Below are 20655 nucleotides of genomic sequence, written 5' to 3'. Positions count from 1 at the left end.
ACCAACCAAAGCTGGTCATAGGTGCTCTTTGCCACAGAGGTCACTTGGAGTTTTTAGTGACAGAGATGGTTCCAGGAGCACTCCCCAAATGCACAACTGATCCATCAAAGAGAGTGCGACTTCATCCAGAACAGCCAAACAACCCAATATGGCTTGTGAAGCTGTACCCAGCAAAGCAGTGAAGGATCCTTTCCCTCTCTGGCACGTCTTTTAGTGAAGCAAGTTCAAATTATAGATTTGCTTTTCCAGTTCTATTGTAGTCAACAGGCCTCTGCCTTGCCATGCAGTTTTTTTCTTAAGAGTTTGTGTGTGTGTTTGTGTGAAGTCTGAATTTCGAAAATGAACACTCAGCATTTGCTACTTTTTAATTTTAAGTAAGTAAGTAATTTATCTGTCAAGGCTGTAAATCATAACTTGCTACTTGAAATAATGACAAACTCAATATACTTTTTTTTCCTGCTGCTGTTAGGTTTTTCTCTCCCTCCTTTTTCCTGTGGAGGCAGTTTTAGTTCCAGCTGCACACTCCTGTAAATTAAAAGATAAATTTATCCTCACTGTACTACCACATAGTTTTTAACCCCCTTTTCCATTTTGCAATTAAACTGCCCTTCTCCATTATGAAACTTAACTGGACAGCAGATCAAAGCCTAAAGATGTATTTGGCACCTTTCAGGTGATCATGGCAGTAGGTGGATGCTGGTTCAAGCTGCTTCAGCTGAAGTTACATTGCTGTTTTTAAAACCCTTCCAACTTCCTCTGCTTCCTACATCCAGCTTTGGCTAGCAAGGGTGCTCCCTGAAGAAAGGTGTTTTAAAACTACAAGGCCCACTAGCTTATCTGATATTAAGCACAGAAATCTGGCATCTTCTCAATAGATATGCAAGTCCACATTAGAGAAAAATGGGTGGGGGGGATTACTTTGGGTTCAAAAGCTTTCAACTTATAAGCAACTATAGCTTATGCAATAAAAGATAATCAGTCATTATTGTGGTTCCCGAGTTCTCATTCATACCAAGGAGTTTTCATAAGACATGCCCCTAGTTGATTATATTTCCATCATATATTGCTACTTTCCCCTTCATTCTATGGAATCAACTCAGCAGCAACCACGTTAGTGCATTCCATCTCTCAGAGACATGGATATCATTGTTCAGATGGACTCAACCCCCAAATGCAATTTACACGGAGTGCATAATGGTCAGTAATTTTAAAATGACTCAAATTAAGTATCCTGGATTTTGCAATATGGATCTGTGAAATCAGATTCCCAGCTACTTAAGTTCTAGATCTCAGCTCCCTTAATGGCCACACTAAACAGCATAGGGGGTTGGAGCAGATGTGTAAGAGAGAACATGGACCAATGGTTTAAAAAAAGAAGTACAGAGGGGGGTGGAAGGTCCTACAAATAAGGATATTGGTTTTTATAATGCTATGAACATTTGAGCCTGTAGGTATAATCCTACCAACTCAAATATCCGGTGGTCTAGGTCTGCCTGCTCTTGCTATTCCTCCGCTATTTCAGAATGGGAGGCAATGATGAGTGGACACATTGAAATGATTCACTAGGCAAGGACACCCACCCACACCCAGCTCAACTGTGCAAGACTTGAAAAAACCTTGCCCGACACCGTGGCTTTGCCAATAGCCGGAGAGACATGTGCTGACAAGCGCAAGAGAGACAAAAAGAGACTTATTCTGCTGCACAGCCCTAAATGCTGAAAAGAGGCTGTTCCTCGGACAAAGTGAAACAGAGCAGCAAGAAAGATGGAGCAGTGTTTCCCAAAATTTCTTCCTTGATGGACCACTTGACAATTGCTAAGAGCCCTAAAGGGCCACTTAATGATTTCACTACCTATTGTAGCAATTGTAATGTGCTGTGCTAGATGCTGTGCTAGATTCCATCTCAAACTGTAATACAATCCCATAGAAGGAAAAAAAAAAGGAAAATGAAATGAAAAATACATATGGCTATTTCATGTAATACATGTATCACTTCCCATCTTCAGCCAAAAATCAACATACCACCTGAATGAAGCTCACAGACAACTAGTGATTCATGGACCACAGTTTGGAAACCCCTGAGATGTGGGGAAGAAGCAAGACTTTCCTTTAGCACTACCAACCGATGCAGAAACCAGAGCAAAGAAAAGTGGTCCCAAAGAGCCTTGCTGCGCAGGACCAGCATCTGATCAAATGTGCACAGAGGTCTGAGCAGCAGGGTTGAGGAGGAGAACTGACTCATCTCTGGAGCCAGCCCAGGAGCTTGGAGTTACCAAATCCCGCTAACTAGATCAACATCCTGTGCTAATTTTAGCTTTATGGCAGATGCCCTTGGCTCCAGGGGCCAGGCGTACACAATGCAAACCAGATGCTGGAGGGAGAGGAGCCAGAGATCACTGTCCCAGCTCTCCCCCACCAATGACCTCAAATTGCTGGGGAGGGAACCCCTGGATATACCTAGTTTCCAGCTCTGGGCAATCTCAACTAGAAAGTCATAGCATGCTGTCTGTTCAAAGGGCAATGGACGTTAACTGATGATGATGATAGCTAAGAGAGGTGAGATGTCTCTTTCCGGGGAATATGCCTCACACAGCACCAAATGGAGGCAGTCGTACCACAGCCCTGCCAAAACACAGTGAGCCATGGACCACCAACACAACCTTGTCTGCCAAAAATAAGACCAAGAATGCACTACTAGTCTGTCTGTAAGCTGGGTGGAGTTGGGAACTATGTTTAAAATTATATGGCTGAAGGGAGTGACAACAGCATACTTTTTACATCTCTAAAGCCTAGAGCAAAAGAAAACACTTCTCTGACTCAAGACCACCGCATATGCAATATGCATATTAGGTACTTTATGGAACAGGGGCATCTAGAACACACTGAAAACATTGTCATATATGGCACAAACAACCAGCACCCGTAATAAACTACAGTTCCCAAATCCCCATTGAAATCTGGTTAAATAATATTTGAGACGTGGCTATCGGAATGCTTTACTCGGCATAGGAGGGTAATTAAAGGCACTGAAAGGACAGACACTTTTGGTGAGATTTGGCTTCCTTTCTTTTCCTTTATAAATGAGACAGAAGATACTTTTATTATACCCCCAACACAAGAAACACTATGGAGAGGATACTTGATAATGCATAAATAAACATACAGTTGTACCTTGGATCTCAAACAACTTGCAAGACGAACGTTTTGGGTCCCGAACGCCGCAAACCCAGAAGTGATTGTTCCAATTTGCAAACGTTCTTTGGAACCCGAACGTCCGTCGTGACTTCCATGGCTTCCGATTGGCTGCAATCGTGAAGCCACGCCTTGGTTTCCGAACTGTTTTGGAAGTCAAACAGACTTCCGGAACGGATTCTGTTTGACTTCCAAGGTACCACTGTATTCCTTGTGTACTGCATATGAAACTTAATAAGAATGTACCTACCACTGGACAAATTACTGTACTTACATGTTGTTCTTACATTAACATGAAAAACAATTAAAATTATGGGGGGGGGGATTACAGTTCCCAGGATTCCATGACTGTTTAAAGTGGTATGAGTACTGCTTTAAATGTATAAAGCAGATAGGGCTTGGGGTTCTCCTAGGCTCTTATATAACACTTTTTTCCATCAGCAGCTAAGGGCTCATCCACACTTAGCTTTTGCCCTGTACTTTCTAGGCACACATCCATGCTTTTAAGCACCATGCCCCATCACTTTCCCCAAGAAAACCCACTCCTTAATGCAGAATCAGAACTAATTGCAAATCAAGTTTTCTGCAGATGCCATTTACTCTGATTTAGAGGTAAAGAGCAAGCTTTTGCAGGGAGAGCTTTAAAGCGCAAACCTAGAAATGTGGCACCAAAGTCTGATTGAGCTCTAAGTGATGCTTACTTCAAGTAGTGGCAACCTAGCCAATTCTTTTAAAAATTCTTTTTAAAGCATGAATAAAGCACTCAAGTTAATGTCTTCATGAGGACGAAGCAAGACACAAAAAGCAACGCAAATGATTCATGCTGGATGGGTTGTGTTCAGCCTAGTGCTATGGCAAAGGTTGCATCAGTGGAAAGGTTTTCCTTGTGCAAGGGAACCTCCTCCTTCCTTCTGCCAGCACCACCCAAAATCTGGTCTGGGTGTTCCCCCATCCCTCCAGAGCAGATTTGGGGATTGTGCAGGGTGGAAGCAGGAGGTGAACAGGTGAAAATTCGCATTGTGCTAGCGGGAATCCTTACAGTGGCTTCCACTGGTACAACAGGCTAGTAGAGCCCAATGCCTCCAGAGGAGTCTTTAAATGCTGACAACCTCCCCCTTAATCTTGGCACCTGCCCTGGCCACCTCCAGTAGAATTAATCTGAGCTTTGGGAAGCGCATAGAGATGAAAGAGGAAGTGGGAAAGAGAGTCAGTCTTCTAACTTCCTCCTTCGGTTCCATGTGCTTTTCAAGGGAGAAAAAGGTAGCCAGCTTCACCACCTTAGGAGGCTTTATGGGCAGCAGGAGAAGACCTTGAGAGCACCAGCGGCATCTGTGTGTGTGTGTGTGTGTGTAATATTTTTCACTTGACCCAAAAGCCCACATGTAGCTTAAACTAAGATTTCAGGAAACCTTTAAGAAGAGAGAGTAAAAATTGCATTCCCTGCTCATGAACTTGGTTCCTGAAGCTCCACCACCCACCACAATGTGAAAGTCTCCTGGTCCTTCAAACCAACCAACCAACCAAAAAACCTTCACATTTTCTCCCTTGGCGGCTTGTATACCTGGAGCTGCTTCCTAGAACACTCTTCCTACTTTACTTGACACCTCTCCTCAAAACCCAGCCTAGTAAGTCTTTGGCACAGCCTCCTGGACCCCATGCTCTAGAGCATGGGTGTGGAACATTTGCCCCTCATGATGTATTTTTAACTACAGCTCCCCTCATCATTGACCATTGGCCATGCTGGTTAGGGCTGATGGGATCTGGAGTCCAGCAACATCTGGAAGGCCGCACAGCCCACCTACAGCAAGGGTGTAACTCATATACATATATTTCTTTATTATGTTCCCCTGCCTCCACTTCCACTGTTGCTTACCTTTAGGTCAAATTTTAGACTGTAGGTTCCTTAGGGACAGAAACTCTTGTCAATTTGTGCAGCACCAAGCACACTAATAATTAAATACTAATAATTAATTACTTGCTTTTTTTTCTTCAATAGACAACAACCACAAATGGCACCAAACTTACTCAAAAACAGAAAAAGGACCACAGACAACCTAAACACCTGAAATGGAAAATCCGCATATGAACACATCCATCCTTCAATTTCTATACACACAACAGAGATGCAATTAAATACTGAGATGGGAACACAACAAATATAAAAGGCCATTTATGTGCACACACCCTTTGAAGTCGGAAGCAATCAGCAAAGTAGTAAAATAAAAGGACCGTGAGGAAGCTAGGATTTCCCGTTTCTGCTCATGATGGGTTACTCTCTAGCTACAACCATCTCCAAGAAACAAATTTGGCCACAGTGTCTTGCTATCTGGTTTCAAGCCCAGCCTTCCCAGGCTGCTGAATGGGATACCAGCAGACTTTGTCGCTATAACTAAACCGTGAGGTGAGTGTTTTGCTTTCCCTCTCTATCCCAGCCCCATAAACACCTAGGAAAACAAGGAAGAGTGTGCTTATTTGCTCAGACTTGAGGCCTCACATTTCTAAAGATTTATAAGAAAGCTTTTTCTTCTTCTTCTTTTGCCTAGATTCCCCTCTAAGCATCTGGAGGGTTTGCTGAGTTTAACCCTCAGGAAAGAAGAGACTTAACCCTTTGTGGTGGTGTTCTGAGCATTACAATCAAGGAGAAATGTACACTGGGCGGGCTCTAAGGCATTTTTGTTTTAAGCAATCTTATTTTCTGAGATCCTAGCCAAGCAACCTGTCTTATTGTGCCTGATCCTGGGTTTGTTGAATTGTAAGTAGGATTCCCATAGCTGTCCCCACCAGCTATTATCCCCATCCATCTCAGTAATTAAGCCTTGTGCCTTCTGTTATGAAACGCTGCAGCTTCGCCACATAGACTCACTGGAATCTTCGCTCCCTGTCAATGTCTGTTAATTGGCCCTTTCAGGCTCCTTTCATCTTCCCTCAACATTGCTCATATGGGTATGCATTCATGTTCATGATACCATTAGTGTTAAAACTCTTGTACATGTGAACAGTGTTCAATATTAGCCAGGCACCAAGCGCATTTTGCACCTGGCTATCAACCACTTGCGACCAAGTGAAGATGCCTGGGTGTTAGGCTAGTGCCTGACAACTCCACCATCTGGAGGTGCATGCCTGGGGATCATTGGATCTGGACTGTTTTCACACACTAATACTGCATGCTGTAGAATTCTACCGGTTATATTTTATCTGCACAATTGGAATGGATTTGCAGGAACCAAAATGCTTTTTTTGTGCAGCCTGAGAAGGAGCAGTCCCCATTATGAAAAAGAGGTCGGAAGAGGCCAATATATATGTGGACTGCCCCTGGATCAAGTGACTTTTCTTCTTTTAAGTTCTTAAAGTTCTTAACCTAGCTCAAGGTTGTCATCTGAACTAGCCAGATGTTTAACTGAGAATCAATCAGTCAGCCCACCACTTGAAAAATAAAGACTTTAAAGCCATCTTACCCAAAAATGGCAGCTAGACATTCCGTTCTGGCGATTGTAACCTTGATTTAAGGAGTCATCTGGCGCCTAGCTTATATATATGAGTTTCTAACACTACATGTGAATCAAGTTAACAGTGGGAAGAAAAAGTCCTTCTAACCTGCTTCTGAAAAATGGAATCCCCAGGCACCTAGGATCTTTCGGTGTGGCTCCTCGTGGAAAAAGGCAGGTGAGCCTTCTGGGTCCAACCTGTTGGTGTAAAAGTGAGAGGTAGGAAGGTAATCAAAAGCACAATCCTAGCCACGTCTACTCAGAAGTCCTATTGAATTCTCATAAACATGCTAAAGTTTAGTAGACTGAACTCTAAACTATGACACTAGCATAAGCTCAGTCTTCACCAGCCATGTTTTGGGGTACCATCAGTACAGCCATGCTGCCTGGGGCCGATGAGAATTGTAGTCCAACACATCTGGAGGGCCCCATATTGGAGAAGGCTGGTTCTATAGTAAGTTAGTGTGATTTTCCTTTTGCGTCTACTTTCAACGCCCCCCAAACGGCAAACATTAGGTTGCAACTCTCTGTGCTCTTCCATTGGTGAGAGGTGCGATTTAGTGTTCAGATGTAGGGATCCTCAGCCTGAGGGGCTGTTCCTGCTCCCCGCTTGCACCATTTGCAAGAGTTCTTCCACCCACTCCTTCCTCTCCATCACCTAGAAACCAGATTTCTTGCAGAACAAACACCTAGGGCTTGCACCGATCTGCCACTTTGCAGATTCAAGGGGACTTCAATGTTTTTCCGCCTTCAAGGATCCCATGAACCTAGATTAAACCAGAATCACACCTAATAACTCTGAAGATGTTATATTTCCATCTGTGGCTTATGCAGCTGCTGCATCTGACAGGAGGTACAATAAACCACCTGTTGGGGGTAAGACCCAGTTGCCTGCAGTTCAGGCAACGGAAGCAAGTCTCTCTCTCACACTTTATTTATCTTGCAACTGCATCTTTTTCTTTGATCCTTTCATCGCACGCTGCTCACCCCCACCCCCGTGTTTCTGCAAGTTGAATTACGTGGGCTGTCCCCTGAGGATGCATCGCTAGTGTTTGTTTGCCACGCTCAGACTTACTTTTGTAATTGGAAACCGTTGCAAGCAATATTAGAAAAGCGTAACTGCGAGAGCGGGAAGGAATCAAGAGAGCAACTATAGCAGTGGAAAGAAGTGTGTGAAATGATTATTCCAATACAAGACCTTCCTGGCTTATCCAGGGATGCTGCTGAGCCAGGGTCAGATTTAGGTTTGATGAGGCCCAAAGCTACTGAAGGTAATGGGGCCCTTTATATGTCCAGCTGTCCTTTGTCAACAACAAATTGTCGCTGTTTTTTTGTGTTGAATATATGTTATATGGTAATTTATGGATCTAATACAGGGGTCAGCAAACTTTTTCAGCAGTCCACTGTCCCTCAGACCTTGTGGGGGGCAGGACTGTATTTTTTTTTGGGGGGGGGAAATGAATTCCTACGCCCCACAAATAACCCAGAGATGCATTTTAAATAAAAGCACACATTCTGTTGTTGTTTAGTCATTTAGTCGTGACCGACTCTTCGTGACCCCATGGACCAGAGCACGCCAGGCACTCCTGTCTTCCACTGCCTCCCGCAGTTTGGTCAAACTCATGCTGGTAGCTTCGAGAACACACATTCTACTCATTCTACCCATGTTCCACTCATGTAAAAACATGCTGATTCCCAGGCCGTCCGCGGGCCAGATTTAGAAAGCGATTGGGCTGGATCTGGCCCCTGGGCCTTAGTTTGCCTACCCATGACCTAATAGGTATCTAAAGCCATTTGGCACTGTTGCTGCATGTTTTATTTTATTTGTTTTTTATCTTATATTTTGGAAATGTACATCCAGTGGTTTTTTTCCTTTAATTTTTTTGGGGGCCCCCAAGAGAGTGGGGCCCTAAGCTATAGCTTGTTTAGCTTATACATAAATCCAGCACTGTGCTGAGCTGACAGGGAAGTACTTGGCAGGTCCCTGCCAGGTCCCTGCTCTGCAGAATGGGGATGTGGGGGGACAAATGAGGAAGGCTGGCTTACCACATTTGAAAGTGAAGTAATAAACGCTACCTTCTGAAAAGGCTGTGTAAAAGACCATTAAGTCTAGAATTACCTAACTGTAGAAAAAATGAAAATGCTATTCCATGAACGCTGGTCTAGCTGTGTTTCATATATACCACCAGGGAGAATGTTAACTGCAGTCCAGCCTTTCACACGGAACATTATAGAGGAATTTCCTGCAGTAAATTGTATACCATATCCAATGCTTTATTTTTTTGTAGGAAAAAAAAAGGTGCCAGTATTCACAATAAAGTTGTTACGGAAAATGCCATACTTTGAACATTTGGAGGGGAGGTGCCAGAACTGCATACTTCTGAGTACCCCCAGAAAATAGCACTGACAATTTCGAATATAGCATGAACCTATGCGTAACTTATTTATTTCACAATCAGCACTTTATTTCTGTTCTTCTACATCAGCGGTCAGCAAACCTTTTCAGCAGGCGGCCGGTCCACTGTCCCTCAGACCTTGTGGGGGGCCAGACTATATTGTGGGGGGGGGGGGGGAGAAATGAATGAATTCCTATCCCCCACAAATAACCCAGAGATGCATTTTAAATAAAAGGACACATTCTACTCATGTAAAAACATGCTGATTCGTGGACCGTCCACGGGCTGGATTTAGAAAGCGATTGGGCCAGATCCAGCCCCCGGGCCTTAGTTTGCCTACCCATGTTCTACATGATTGGACTAATGAAATATATAATTGATATCGATATGAATTGTATGGCTGAGCTGTGTTGTATTACTGTATTTTGTACTGTTAATGTTACTATAAAAACTAGTGAAAAAAATCTATTTTAGAAAGCAAATAATTACCTAACTGCACTACTGGGCTGATCTGTTTGTTTCAGAGTGTTCCAAGGTGTTGGTACTGATCTTTAAAGCCCTAAATTACTTCGGATCTGCCTAGTTACAGGAGCATGTTTACTCTCATACAAACAGTGATGTGGGTTTTCTGGAAAATTCTGAATTGGATTATCTCCCCCAGAAAACAGACACCACTATTTGTAATTTGATTAGAAAATGTTCAGTTTGCACAGAGTAATTTTCTGATACCCTAGAGAATGATCTTATTTAGCATGACATTTTACTTGTCTGCTATATCTTTTGAAAAGTTGTCTCTTTGTCCATTCTCTATTAATTTGAACACTACTTGATATATCATAACAAAATTTTGCATGATGGTTCCTGAGATCAAGGAACAGGTTTTTTGTCTATGTTTGGATACAACTGAACACCGTTTTTATTCAAGATGGCAAACTGATCCTTTCAAAACTGCATTGATTTTGACCGCTGATTTTTCTTTTGTTCGTTTCTTAGAACACTCAATCAAAGCTGGGCGCTTTTCCTTAGTATTCAACAAACAAAGCTTATATCTTTGAAAACTGCCAGGCTTGCCTAAAATTGCGTTGGCATCCTTTTGCTGTTACAAGTGAACTTACGAAACTGAGAATTTTCCACAAGTGAATAAAGAACCGGTAAATTTTCCATTAAATGTTCTGTGAATTTTTTTCCATTCTGCATCTTTGCAGAGAAACCTCCTCACACTGTTAGATAATGCCAATTCCAGGTGTGTGGGTAGGAAGAGGTGGAGCTAGCTGCTGTGGCACCCAGAGGGCGGGGCTAACTGCCTGCAGGGGCGGGGCTAGCATCCTAGAGGGGCGCCGCCCGCGGCGAGCATCTCAAGGGGGCAGCGTGGCAATGTCACCCCCCCTCAGGGATGACACCTGGGGCAGGCCGCACCCACTGTATCCCCCTTCCTCCGCCAGTGTGGGTAGGAGGACTTGTGTAGGATGCTCTCAATCGGCTCCCTCCCCAATTGTATCTATCATGTCTTCTCCACCACTGTTGCTGCCCATTTGCTTCCCTTTCTCTCTGGCCCCAGCCCAAGCCACCTTCCAGAGGGAGAACCAAACCAAAGCCCATACAGGTTACTGTTCCTTCTCCTTTCTTAGAGAGGGCAGGTGAAGAGGCTGCAACACAGAAAGGGAGGAGGTGGAGGCCCACAAGGCTCTAGGAATTGGCAGCAAGCCTCCTACTAAGGTGTGGGCTTTGGCAAGTGCCCAAAGATACTGACTGCCAACAATAGCCCTGCACTTAGATCACCTAGGGAAGCCCAGCTCTGCGTGCCAACACTGTCGATGATTAGGCTGGCAGTTCCAACCAACAGGACTTTGCCTGCTGTTGATGTCACAATGCAGAACTCTGTCCCTCAGGGTGCCTGCGAAGCAAAATCTTTTACTGCTTTCCAAAGAACAGCAAAAGCCTTTTCTTTTTCAGAAGGCACTTAGGATGCTGATGCAATGTACTTTTAAATGCGCTGCTCTTAATTTTATTTCGAGACCATTTTTGTGATTGAAATTTGTTAACTGGTTTTGACCCACTCAAGGATTTATGGCTTTCTTTAAAAGAGAAAGGTGGGCAAGAATATACTTAATAAATTATTCACTCAGCTCCCAAATAATAGTGGCAAATCCAATATGCAGTACTTCTGCCCACGCACATTTTTAACAACACCCTCATGTGTCATTTCAAAACAATTTGATGCATGGTTACAAGGCACCACCATGTACCTACTTCCAGGGAATATGAGAAGACGTGCATTAAGAAGCGATAAGAAACAAATAAAACAACTAGCATGGCAGGGGCAATGCTAAGCATTCATCTCCTTTGTTCTTAGAGTAAAATAACTGGCTTGTGACTCCACAGTTAGTCTGTGCATCGATGCTCAGCCAGCCCCCTTGATTTCAACTATAATGTGCAATGCTTACATTACAGTTAAGTGTGACTGTGGATTCTCTTGCATGACATCATTTGTGGGCCTTAGGTCTACATATGATGTGTAGAACCAAAATTGCTAAGTGTGTGTGTTTACAACTGACCTAATAACAGTCGCTCCTCTCCTGTCCAATCATGACAGACCGGTGAGAAGCAAGGAATGGGCATGGGAGATATCTGTAAAGCAGAGTTAAATAACCTTTTTCAGTTCAGGGGCCACTTTCCCAGGGCCACATACCAGGGATGCGAAGGGCCAGAGACAAATGTGGGTGGGTTAAAGTGGGTGGAGCAAGCAATCTAAATTTCATCATTGTACAGCAGGCTAGTTTCTACACTGACACTATCCTCCCTCTAGGCCATGAGTAGGCAAACTAAGGCCCGGGGTCTGGATCCAGCCCTATTGCCTTCTAAGTCCGGCCCATGGACAGTCCAGGAATCAGTGTGTTTTTACATGAATAGAATGTGTCCTTTTATTTAAAATGCATCTCTGGGTTATTTGTGGGGCCTGCCTGGTGTTTTTACATGAGTAGAATGTGTGCTTTTATTTAAAATGCAACTCTGGGTTATTTGTGGGGCCTTATTTATGGGGCCTGCCTGATGTTTTTACATGAGTAGAATGTGTGCTTTTATTTAAAATGCATCTCTGAGTTATTTGTGGGGCATAGGAATTCATTCATTCCCCCCCCCCCAAAAAATAGGACACACTCCATGCAGACAACAGTATTTGGGACGTGTAGCAGGGCCTGTGAGAGGGTGTAGTCTGTAGCAGGGTCTGAGGTTCCCTGCCCCTGCTGTAAAGGAAAGAGACAACACAGGCCCTCTTAGATTTTGCTTCTGGCTTTGAAGTGGCAAGAAAGGTGAAATATGAAGGTAGGATCTGTGGGCTTTATTTGTTCCCATTACCGCTGCCTTGTTTTCCACTGAATCATGCTCCCTGCTAGCTCTTTCAAGGCTACACAGTTATTGTCTTCACCCTTGCAGACCAGAAACTTTCCCTCCCAAACCTCTTTATAATCAAGTGGGATCCTTCCGTGTGCCTTCACTCTCACAGAGACACATGACAGGCCCTGTGGTTGGCAATCCAAGCACGTAGAAAAGGAAGAAAATTTAGGAAGAAAAGGAGCTCTTTTCAATGCCTTCCCTTTGTCAGGCTGCCACCCAGCATCCCCTCAGTCCTGAGTTAGCCGCACAAGCCATTCCTTAAAGGGGTATGGTGGTGTGTTGTGAGAAGCAACATGCGCCTGAAATGGCTATCTAATCCTCTGAGTTTGAAAACTCCCCCAACAGGTCAAGAAACGTGGGTTAAAATCAGATTGATGCTTACCTATTTTGCATCTGTGAAGCACTTCATTGCCTGTTCTGTTGTTCACTTTTTTTGCCTAACCCCCACATTGTGGCCTTGGCACTGCCAGTGAAGTTGTAATAAAATAAATAGAACCTGGAGACAGACATTTTTTTAAAAAGAGACTTGTGAGTGGTCTAAGGGAGGCACTGCTTCCGAAAGAATGCACACATTCCTCTTGCTCCTTTGTCATCTCTGGGCAAACAGATTTTTTTTTAAAAAAAGCAGTATGATAACCTGCTTATTGTCAGCAGCAGTGAATAGCGGGATGTGCGCATACACTACTGTCAGCAGCCCCTTTCTGGAAAACACAGATCAATCTCAAGCTTCATGTTGCAGAGGCTGTGCTAAACTGACCCCACATCATTTTCTGCTCAACCACCTCCTTTCCTTCTCCCACAGCTGTTTGTTACTAGCACAGCGCCTCTTTCCTCACCATACCACACACTCAGGGCAGCCCCGCTGCGATTTGCAACAAGGAAACAACACCAGGTGCCCCTTCCTGTACAGGCCTGCATATGGTTGTGTGGCTAGACAGACAAATGGGACACACAGCTAAATGTCGCAATGCACCCCCATAAGAGACAGCCTGAAAGAGAAGTCTAGTAGCACTGTTCAGGCCTCGGTGAGGTGGGGTGGTGGGCAAAGGGAGCAGGAGAGGATTCTGGTTTAGGGCTGCTGCCAACTTCAAATCTGAGCATTTCATGGCTATATCCTGCTTAACAGAACATTCATCCCTATTGGTTTGCGCAAAGTTTGACAACATGAGCTCTTCAATGAGCATTCATTCTGACTAGTTTACTGGGAGGTTAGACAATGTTGCATCAAGCAAGTGGGATCTCTGTCACTTTCCCTATCACAAGAAGTCCAGTTTTCGGATGGGGGGGAGTGAGACTGTTGTGCAACCTGAATGTTGGTTTATGACTGAATCCCACCAAGAAACAGCAATAGTCTGGAAGTGCCCATTGTGGTGAATGGAATGGGCGATGAGTTTTGGTGGTTGGTTCAGGAGTGTGAATAGCAAAGTATGTCCTTTCCCCTCACCTCCTTTTCATCCAAATATAGTGCAAGGAGGGGAGGGTTGCTGTTGTTGCTTTTAAATCCTCCTGGATCCCATCCAGTAGTCCATTTTACTACTTCCACCCAACCTCCACTCTGCCTCAATATTCCATATATCCTGGAAGCTCACAAGTCCTGTACAGTTTTACATACTTCTGTGTATCTATGTACTTTTGATTTTGGGTGACCCTGTTTCACTTCCAAACCAGAGGCACTCAGCTGGCCAAGTTCACTATTTGTTTAGTTAGAACAACACAGCTGCCATAGGCAGGTGGAGGAAAGAAAGGTCCAAGTGGTGATGTTTGCCACTGGCTTGTTCATCAGGGACAACAAGTGCTACATGGGAGCAGGAGGACAGCAAGGGGCAAACTGCACTTCTCCCCTAACATTTCTACAAGGAAATAGTGTTTGAAGAGAAATCTGTGGAGGACTATTTTTAGAGGAGAATTCTCAAAGCCCACTTGTGATTTATCCCCTCCCCCCTGAAATTTGGAAAGGGAAAAGCATTACTGCAGCCTCTGGCATGTTGTTCCACCCCCCATCTAAGAGGTGTCCAAGTTCCTGCCTTGCTCTTCTCCAGTTGTTCTTGTTGCTTGTCCCACCTGTGGATTTTCAGCCAGTTTTGCATTCCCTGAAACAAGGTCATGCAGCAGCCGTCTCCACCATTTCGCTCCCTCTCCCTGCCTCATACATACACTCAAAAGCCAGGTGTCGCACAATGGGGAATATTGATATTAAATAAAGCAGGTTGAATCTGCACAAACTACTCTAAGCGCACTTCCAGATGACTTGTTTATTTAAGATTCATTCTGATTTGTTTGCACACTTTCCAATGCATTTTTCCATCACTTCCTTTCCCTCAAAAACTCCAGTCTCCTTGGGAAATGGGTTTGCTGTGCAAGACTTCACAGCCAACAATAATCGTGCATCCTCAATTTGTCGGGATGTGGCTGAATCCTACCCAAAACCAGTGATTGCATCTGGGCTGGGAGCAGTCAGATCCCAGGGCTGACAGGTTGCAAACATCAGCCAGACAATGATGGCTTCCATTAGAAACCTCACTTCAGCTACATGGCATCCGTTACCCAGGGTGTAAGCATGCCTCAAGGATCAACCGTAATTCAAAAGCAAACACACCTCTTTCCTGTGCACAGTGCCTGTGTGGACTTTGCACAATTTCAAAGGCAGAGCAGACGTTTGCTCACATATTGAGAAAACGGTGACTGCTGACAACACCTAAGACAGTATACTGATAGGGTATAAAAGCAGGCCTTCAGGCTAGATGTGCCTATGAGAAACAGTCACTCCTAGGGCAATGACGTAGGGTGATTCTGCTCCAAAACTGGGTCACTCGTTTTCAGAAAATAGAAGTCTGCATATTTCTATGTATTTTCTTAGTTCTACATAACTTTATCAGCTTTCATGAGTCAGGCTGTTAAAAAACATGGAATTTTAAAGCACCAAATGGCCATTTCTGCTACAAGAGGCTCTGGCAACTCCTCTGGGGTGGAATTTTATAGCAAGGTTTTAGAAAGGCAAGGCATATAAATTAGGAATGGAGAGAAGGGACAATCAGGCATACATTTCAAAGCTTTCCTCCATCATGAAGGCTTTTCAAAAGAAATGGCATATAGTTAGCATTTCATTACATTAGCCTACATGCTAAAATGCTCAAGATGCCACACAGGAGCAATCCATAATCTAAATCAAATGTTAGGGTGGTTTTCTTTAAATCACCCTTTATCACTACCCACTACCTCCTTTCATTGCAAATACATAGGGTGAAAAATCCCTTAGCACAATAGATAGCAGATTCTATACTAATGTGGTGAGATCTAGGGCATGAAAAATCCTTACCCCCCCCCATATGCCTGAGGACCATTGCCACCTATGGATTAGTGCCAGGTTTATTTTTCCTAGTTAATTTCTGAACAGGAAGTACGTTTATTTTCCTAAATTAAAAATAACTCCATTGGGAGGTTATAAAGTCCTGTGATATTTGCCCAACAACGGGCCCCTGATCTCTTGAGTAAATGTGTACTTTGGCATATGCAGATTTGTGTGCACTGTAACTAGGCTCTTGAACAAAAGGAATATACAGACGCTCTCAGCACTGTGGGGCTGCACTAGGCAAGGTGCTGAGAAAGATACAATTAACTCACCCATGGTTTTTCATTTTTTTTAAAAAAAGTTCCAGCAGTCATGTGCATCCCCACCTGCAAATTGGATTGGAAAAGCAGCTAGAATGCAGAACTGTTAAATCATTTCACCATGCTGTTTGCTCAATATATTGATCCCCTGAAACTACGACGAGGGCAAGCATGCAGGTATCTTGATAATGTTTCTATATTTTCCCTTGCATGACAAATAAATCCTGGAGGGCAATTTCAAATCAGGAAAATCTAGGGAGGGGAGAAGTTTAAACACCCCTAACTCCAACACCGCTTCCCTTTCCTATTGAGCTAGCAACCTGCCACAGTAGATCTATGCACAGTTCTCCCAGCATCTTTGTCACACAGTTCTCCCAGCATCTTTGTCAAGTGGGGGAAGACAGTTGCCCAGGTACACCAACACATTGCCCCCACCTGTAATGGCTCGGGCCATTTTCCTGGAAGAGCCAATTGTCTTATCAAAATAGAAGATGAACTGCTTCACCCTAAACCAATCAGGGAGGTTTATCTGAACCACAGAGATGACAAGTAAGATATAGGAAGTCCTTGAAGTCTGGAGCAAGAATGAGTTATGTAGAATGGCATTTGAGCATCTTCCAGGTTCTGGTCAGACTCTCAAGAATCTCAGATTTTTAATCTATGTTGTTGCAGTGACTGCTGTTCACAATATATTGGCAAAATATTCTTATTCTATTTACTGTATTTTTATTTGTAATACTGCTTATACGCAGTAAAAAGAAGTTCATTAAGTTTCTAATATTATGATTTCCAACCTCAAATACATTAAAAAACAACAACACTCCAGCAACTAATTCCAACTGTTTACATTTGAGAGTTAATGGCTTCTACAAATATTGCAACTTATGTGCCTGGCCCACCAGCTGTAATTTAGCATGGCGGTCTTCAAACTTTTCAAACCCAAGAGCTTAGTCTATATACACATTTGGAAACTCACTTTTTAATTTTTTTTTTCATTTTAACATATACTGTAGCTGTATGGTAGTGGTAGTGCTGCTGTTGCGATCCACTTTAGGTGACTTTGCAGTTGTGAGTTCTGACCCGCTAGTTGAAGGCAGGGCTGTCCCAAGGCATTTTGACACTTGAGACAAACCACAAAATGGCACACACCCCTCCCTAAGGGAAGAAGGGGTGAGTGAAGATCTACACCAGGCACTACCTGGGAATAAAGATCTACACTGGAAACAAAGTGGGGAATCCAATCAACCTTACCTGACAACTGAATTGGAAATCTATGGAGGGGAAAGGGGACTGCTCTGAATCACACCAGGTGGGTGCAGACCCCAGAGGGCAGCCCCGGCCATTTCCTCCCCAGGGCTGGGAGGAGACAGTGCCTCCTATTCCCCAAGAGGCTCCTGTACAGGCAACATTGGGGGGGGGGCTGCTAAGGAGGGGCAGATCCAACACCCAAGGAGGATGCTGCAGCTGTCACTGACACTGCAGTAGTAGTGGGCAGTGCATTGCTTGGAGGCTGGATCTGCTGCCCCTTTGGATCCTGCTGCCTGAGGCTGTTGCCTCACCAGGGTGTGCCGGCCCTGGTTGAAGATCAGCAGCTTAGCACACATATGCCCAACACACACAGACAGGGGTTCTCACATTTAAATAAGGAAGGAATCTTTATTCACACTGCAGATGGTGACAGCAGTCACAAAATTAAAAGACTCATGCTTCTTGGGAGAAAAGCAATGACAAACCTAGACAGCATCTTAAAAAGCAGAGACATCACTTTGCCAACAAAGGTCCGTATAGTTAGAACTATGGTTTTCCCAGTAGTGATGTATGGAAGTGAGAGCTGGACCATAAAGAAGGCTGATCGCTGAAGAATTGATGCTTTTGAATTATGGTGCTGGAGGAGACTCTTGAGAGCCCCATGGACTGCAAGAAGATCAAACCTCTCCATTCTGAAGGAAATCAGCCCTGAGTGCTCACTGGAAGGACAGGTCTTGAAGCTGAGGCTCCAGTACTTTGGCCACCTTATGAGAAAAGAAGACTCCCTGGAAAAGACCCTGATGTTGTGAAAGATGGAGGGCACAAGGAGAAGAGGACGACAGAGGACGAGATGGTTGGACAGTGTTCTCGAAGCTACCAGCATGAGTTTGACCAAACTGCGGGAGGCAGTGGAAGACAGGAGTGCCTGGCGTGCTCTGGTCCATGGGGTCACGAAGAGTCGGACACGACTAAACAGCAACAACATCTTTATTCAGGCAAGTAACAGGACAGGCTCAGCAGCATACACTGTGCTCAGGTGTCACAATTGCAGAGTTCAAGAGCAGGACAAGAAGTTTGGAGCTAGACAGAAGCAGCAAAAATATCCCAACAAGTTTTCCTGCTCTTCTTGCCAAGCATTTAAAGACAGGCAGCGGCACGCTCACTCGCCTTACAGGAATGTAAAGATTGTGGGAGCAGGTGGGTCTGCTGCCATGTGCAAAGGCAGCACCTGGTTCTAGATGATAAGGCTGCACCCTCCCGTTCAGCCGCTGCCACATCCTGTTCAGGCTTCCTCCACAGCTGATCAAAGCCTTTCCCTACACACACACTGAGGCTCTCTGCTCTGCAGGAAGATCAGAAGGGAGAGTTGGCATCTCGGCTCCCCCTTCCAAAGTGACTGATGTTGGGGGATGGGGGTGGGGAAGGGGAGAATCCTCCCTGCTCTAACCCAGGTTCCTACCATCCAGCCCCCTCCTCTTGTTTCTTCCTCCTCCCTCATGCATTAAAGCCTGCCAAGCCCAGCCTGATTCCAACAATGCTGCAAGGTTCATGTCAGCAAGACTGAACTACTGTAAATGAGGCAATTGTTCCTTCTGCACTACAGCCCTTTGCTGCTGCTGAGACATTGCTTTACCATAAACAGCTGGGATTGGGATTAGAAATGGAAGTTCCATGCAACTGCAAAATCTAGCATAGTAATATTAAGCAATGCCCTTTCCCCATGGCTAAGATCCTCCTAGGGCAGTGGTTGCCAATTAGCTAATGACTGAGGACCCCCTATTTTTCAAAAAGCCAAGCCACAGACCCCCTACTTTTGAAAATTTTGATAACTCTATGGTAGTTACCTCCGCAAAGCAATTTTTTGAACAAGATGTGGAGTAGCCCCTCGTAAGGAAAGAATTTTAGGTATACTAAAAAACAGACTAGGGCTCAGCAATATCTGTTTTTTAACACTGTGGTAATCAGCAGCTGAACATTACGATATTCCGATATTTCATGATATCTGAAATTGGAGAGCATGTGTGGGGATGAGGGAAGGAGCAGCCACTGAGATCGGGAGGGTGGGGGAAGAAGAGGAAGCGGAGTCACCTCCACCACATGGTTTGAGTGGAAGGGGAGGGGGGCACATCAAGCCACCATCAGTGGGGCAGCTAGCGGTGGCAGCCAGCATGACGAAAGGCTGTAGTGTTATCGGCTGCCTTGGTCTTCCTCTACATGAGGAAGGGAGCTCAGATCAGCAGCGTTATCGGTTGAGATAATCGTGAGATATCGGTGGTGCCTTGAAATTGGCTGCCCTGCTCTCATTTGCATGAGGGGCAATATATTGCTGCATATTGCCAGGTCAAAATCGTTATTGCAGTGCGATTTCAAAACCAATTTTGGCCAATATATTGAAAAATTGCATAGTGCTAAAACAGGCCATAAAATTTGTGATACAGTGGTACCTCGGGTTACATACGCTTCAGGTTACAGACTCCACTAAACTAGAAATAGTACCTCAGGTTAAGAACTTTGCTTCAGGATGAGAACAGAAATCGTGCAGCGGCGGTGCGGCAGCAGCAGGAGGCCCCATTAGCTAAAGTGGTGCTTCAGGTTAAGAACAGTTTCAGGTTAAGAACAAACCTCCGGAACGAATTAAGTACTTAACCCGAGGTACCACTGTATTACCATGAAAAAATGACAAAAAAATAGTGGTGGGGGGAGGCAAGGGATTGGGCTGCGGACCCCCTGGGTGCGTTCTGTAGACCCCCAGGAGTCCCTGGACCCCTAATTGGAAACCACTGTCGGAGGATGTTTCCTCACAAATAAACCACAATCATTAACACGTTCTCCCTTATAAGGTCAGCCAGTTTTATTGCTTCCTGACATGAAGAGGTGGGAAATCAATAGCCTATTAGGTGTTCCTTTCTGTCTCTATTAAGCAGAACCTTAATTACTGATTGCCTCTCATTTTTTCTTATGAGAATGCTTACAAATAACTATGAAAAAAACAAAATAATGAGGAAATACCAACAATTAAAGCCTCTCCACTCCCCTTTGGGAACAGAAACTGACACTGGAGCAATTAAGAGAGCTGAGGCTATTCAAGGGGCAAATTACCCCACAACCTGTGCTTCTCATGAACCTATTAAAAAGGCTGAACTTGGAAGTAGGAAATGTTAAATTTAAGGAAAATGAACTTTTAAAGCCTCAGTCACACTTTGCCCATCTACCATATAATGTAACTTCTCAAAGCTAAATTTTCTCACCACTTTCAACTAATCCCCATAGGTTTCCAGTCCCGCAAAATCCAGGTCCCCCTCTTGCAGACAAACTCTAGTTTGTCAATGTCC

The 20655-nt window shown here is 44.3% G+C and overlaps 1 protein-coding gene across 7 annotated transcripts in view; it reads right to left on the bottom strand.

The window, feature by feature from the left end:
- DGKA (diacylglycerol kinase alpha) overlaps positions 1-20655 on the bottom strand; it is a 75845-nt gene that overhangs the window by 29560 nt on the left and 25630 nt on the right. For 4 of the 7 annotated variants that reach the window (XM_080994496.1, XM_080994500.1, XM_080994497.1 and 1 more), the window contains one exon: positions 6787-6875. The exons of 2 other annotated variants lie outside the window; for them this stretch is intronic. In XM_080994496.1, the coding sequence (XP_080850622.1) occupies positions 6787-6875 (89 nt within the window). Of the gene's footprint in view, positions 1-6786; positions 6876-12848; positions 12875-20655 lie in introns of those variants that run through there. One more of the 7 variants, XM_080994498.1, reaches the window with a different exon arrangement.

This window comes from Podarcis pityusensis (genome assembly GCF_964106645.2).
Source record: "Podarcis pityusensis genome assembly, chromosome: 2".
Classification (NCBI taxonomy): domain Eukaryota; kingdom Metazoa; phylum Chordata; class Lepidosauria; order Squamata; family Lacertidae; genus Podarcis; species Podarcis pityusensis.
Note: the sequence above shows the minus strand (reverse complement) of the source record. Positions and strands in the feature narration are given on the sequence as shown.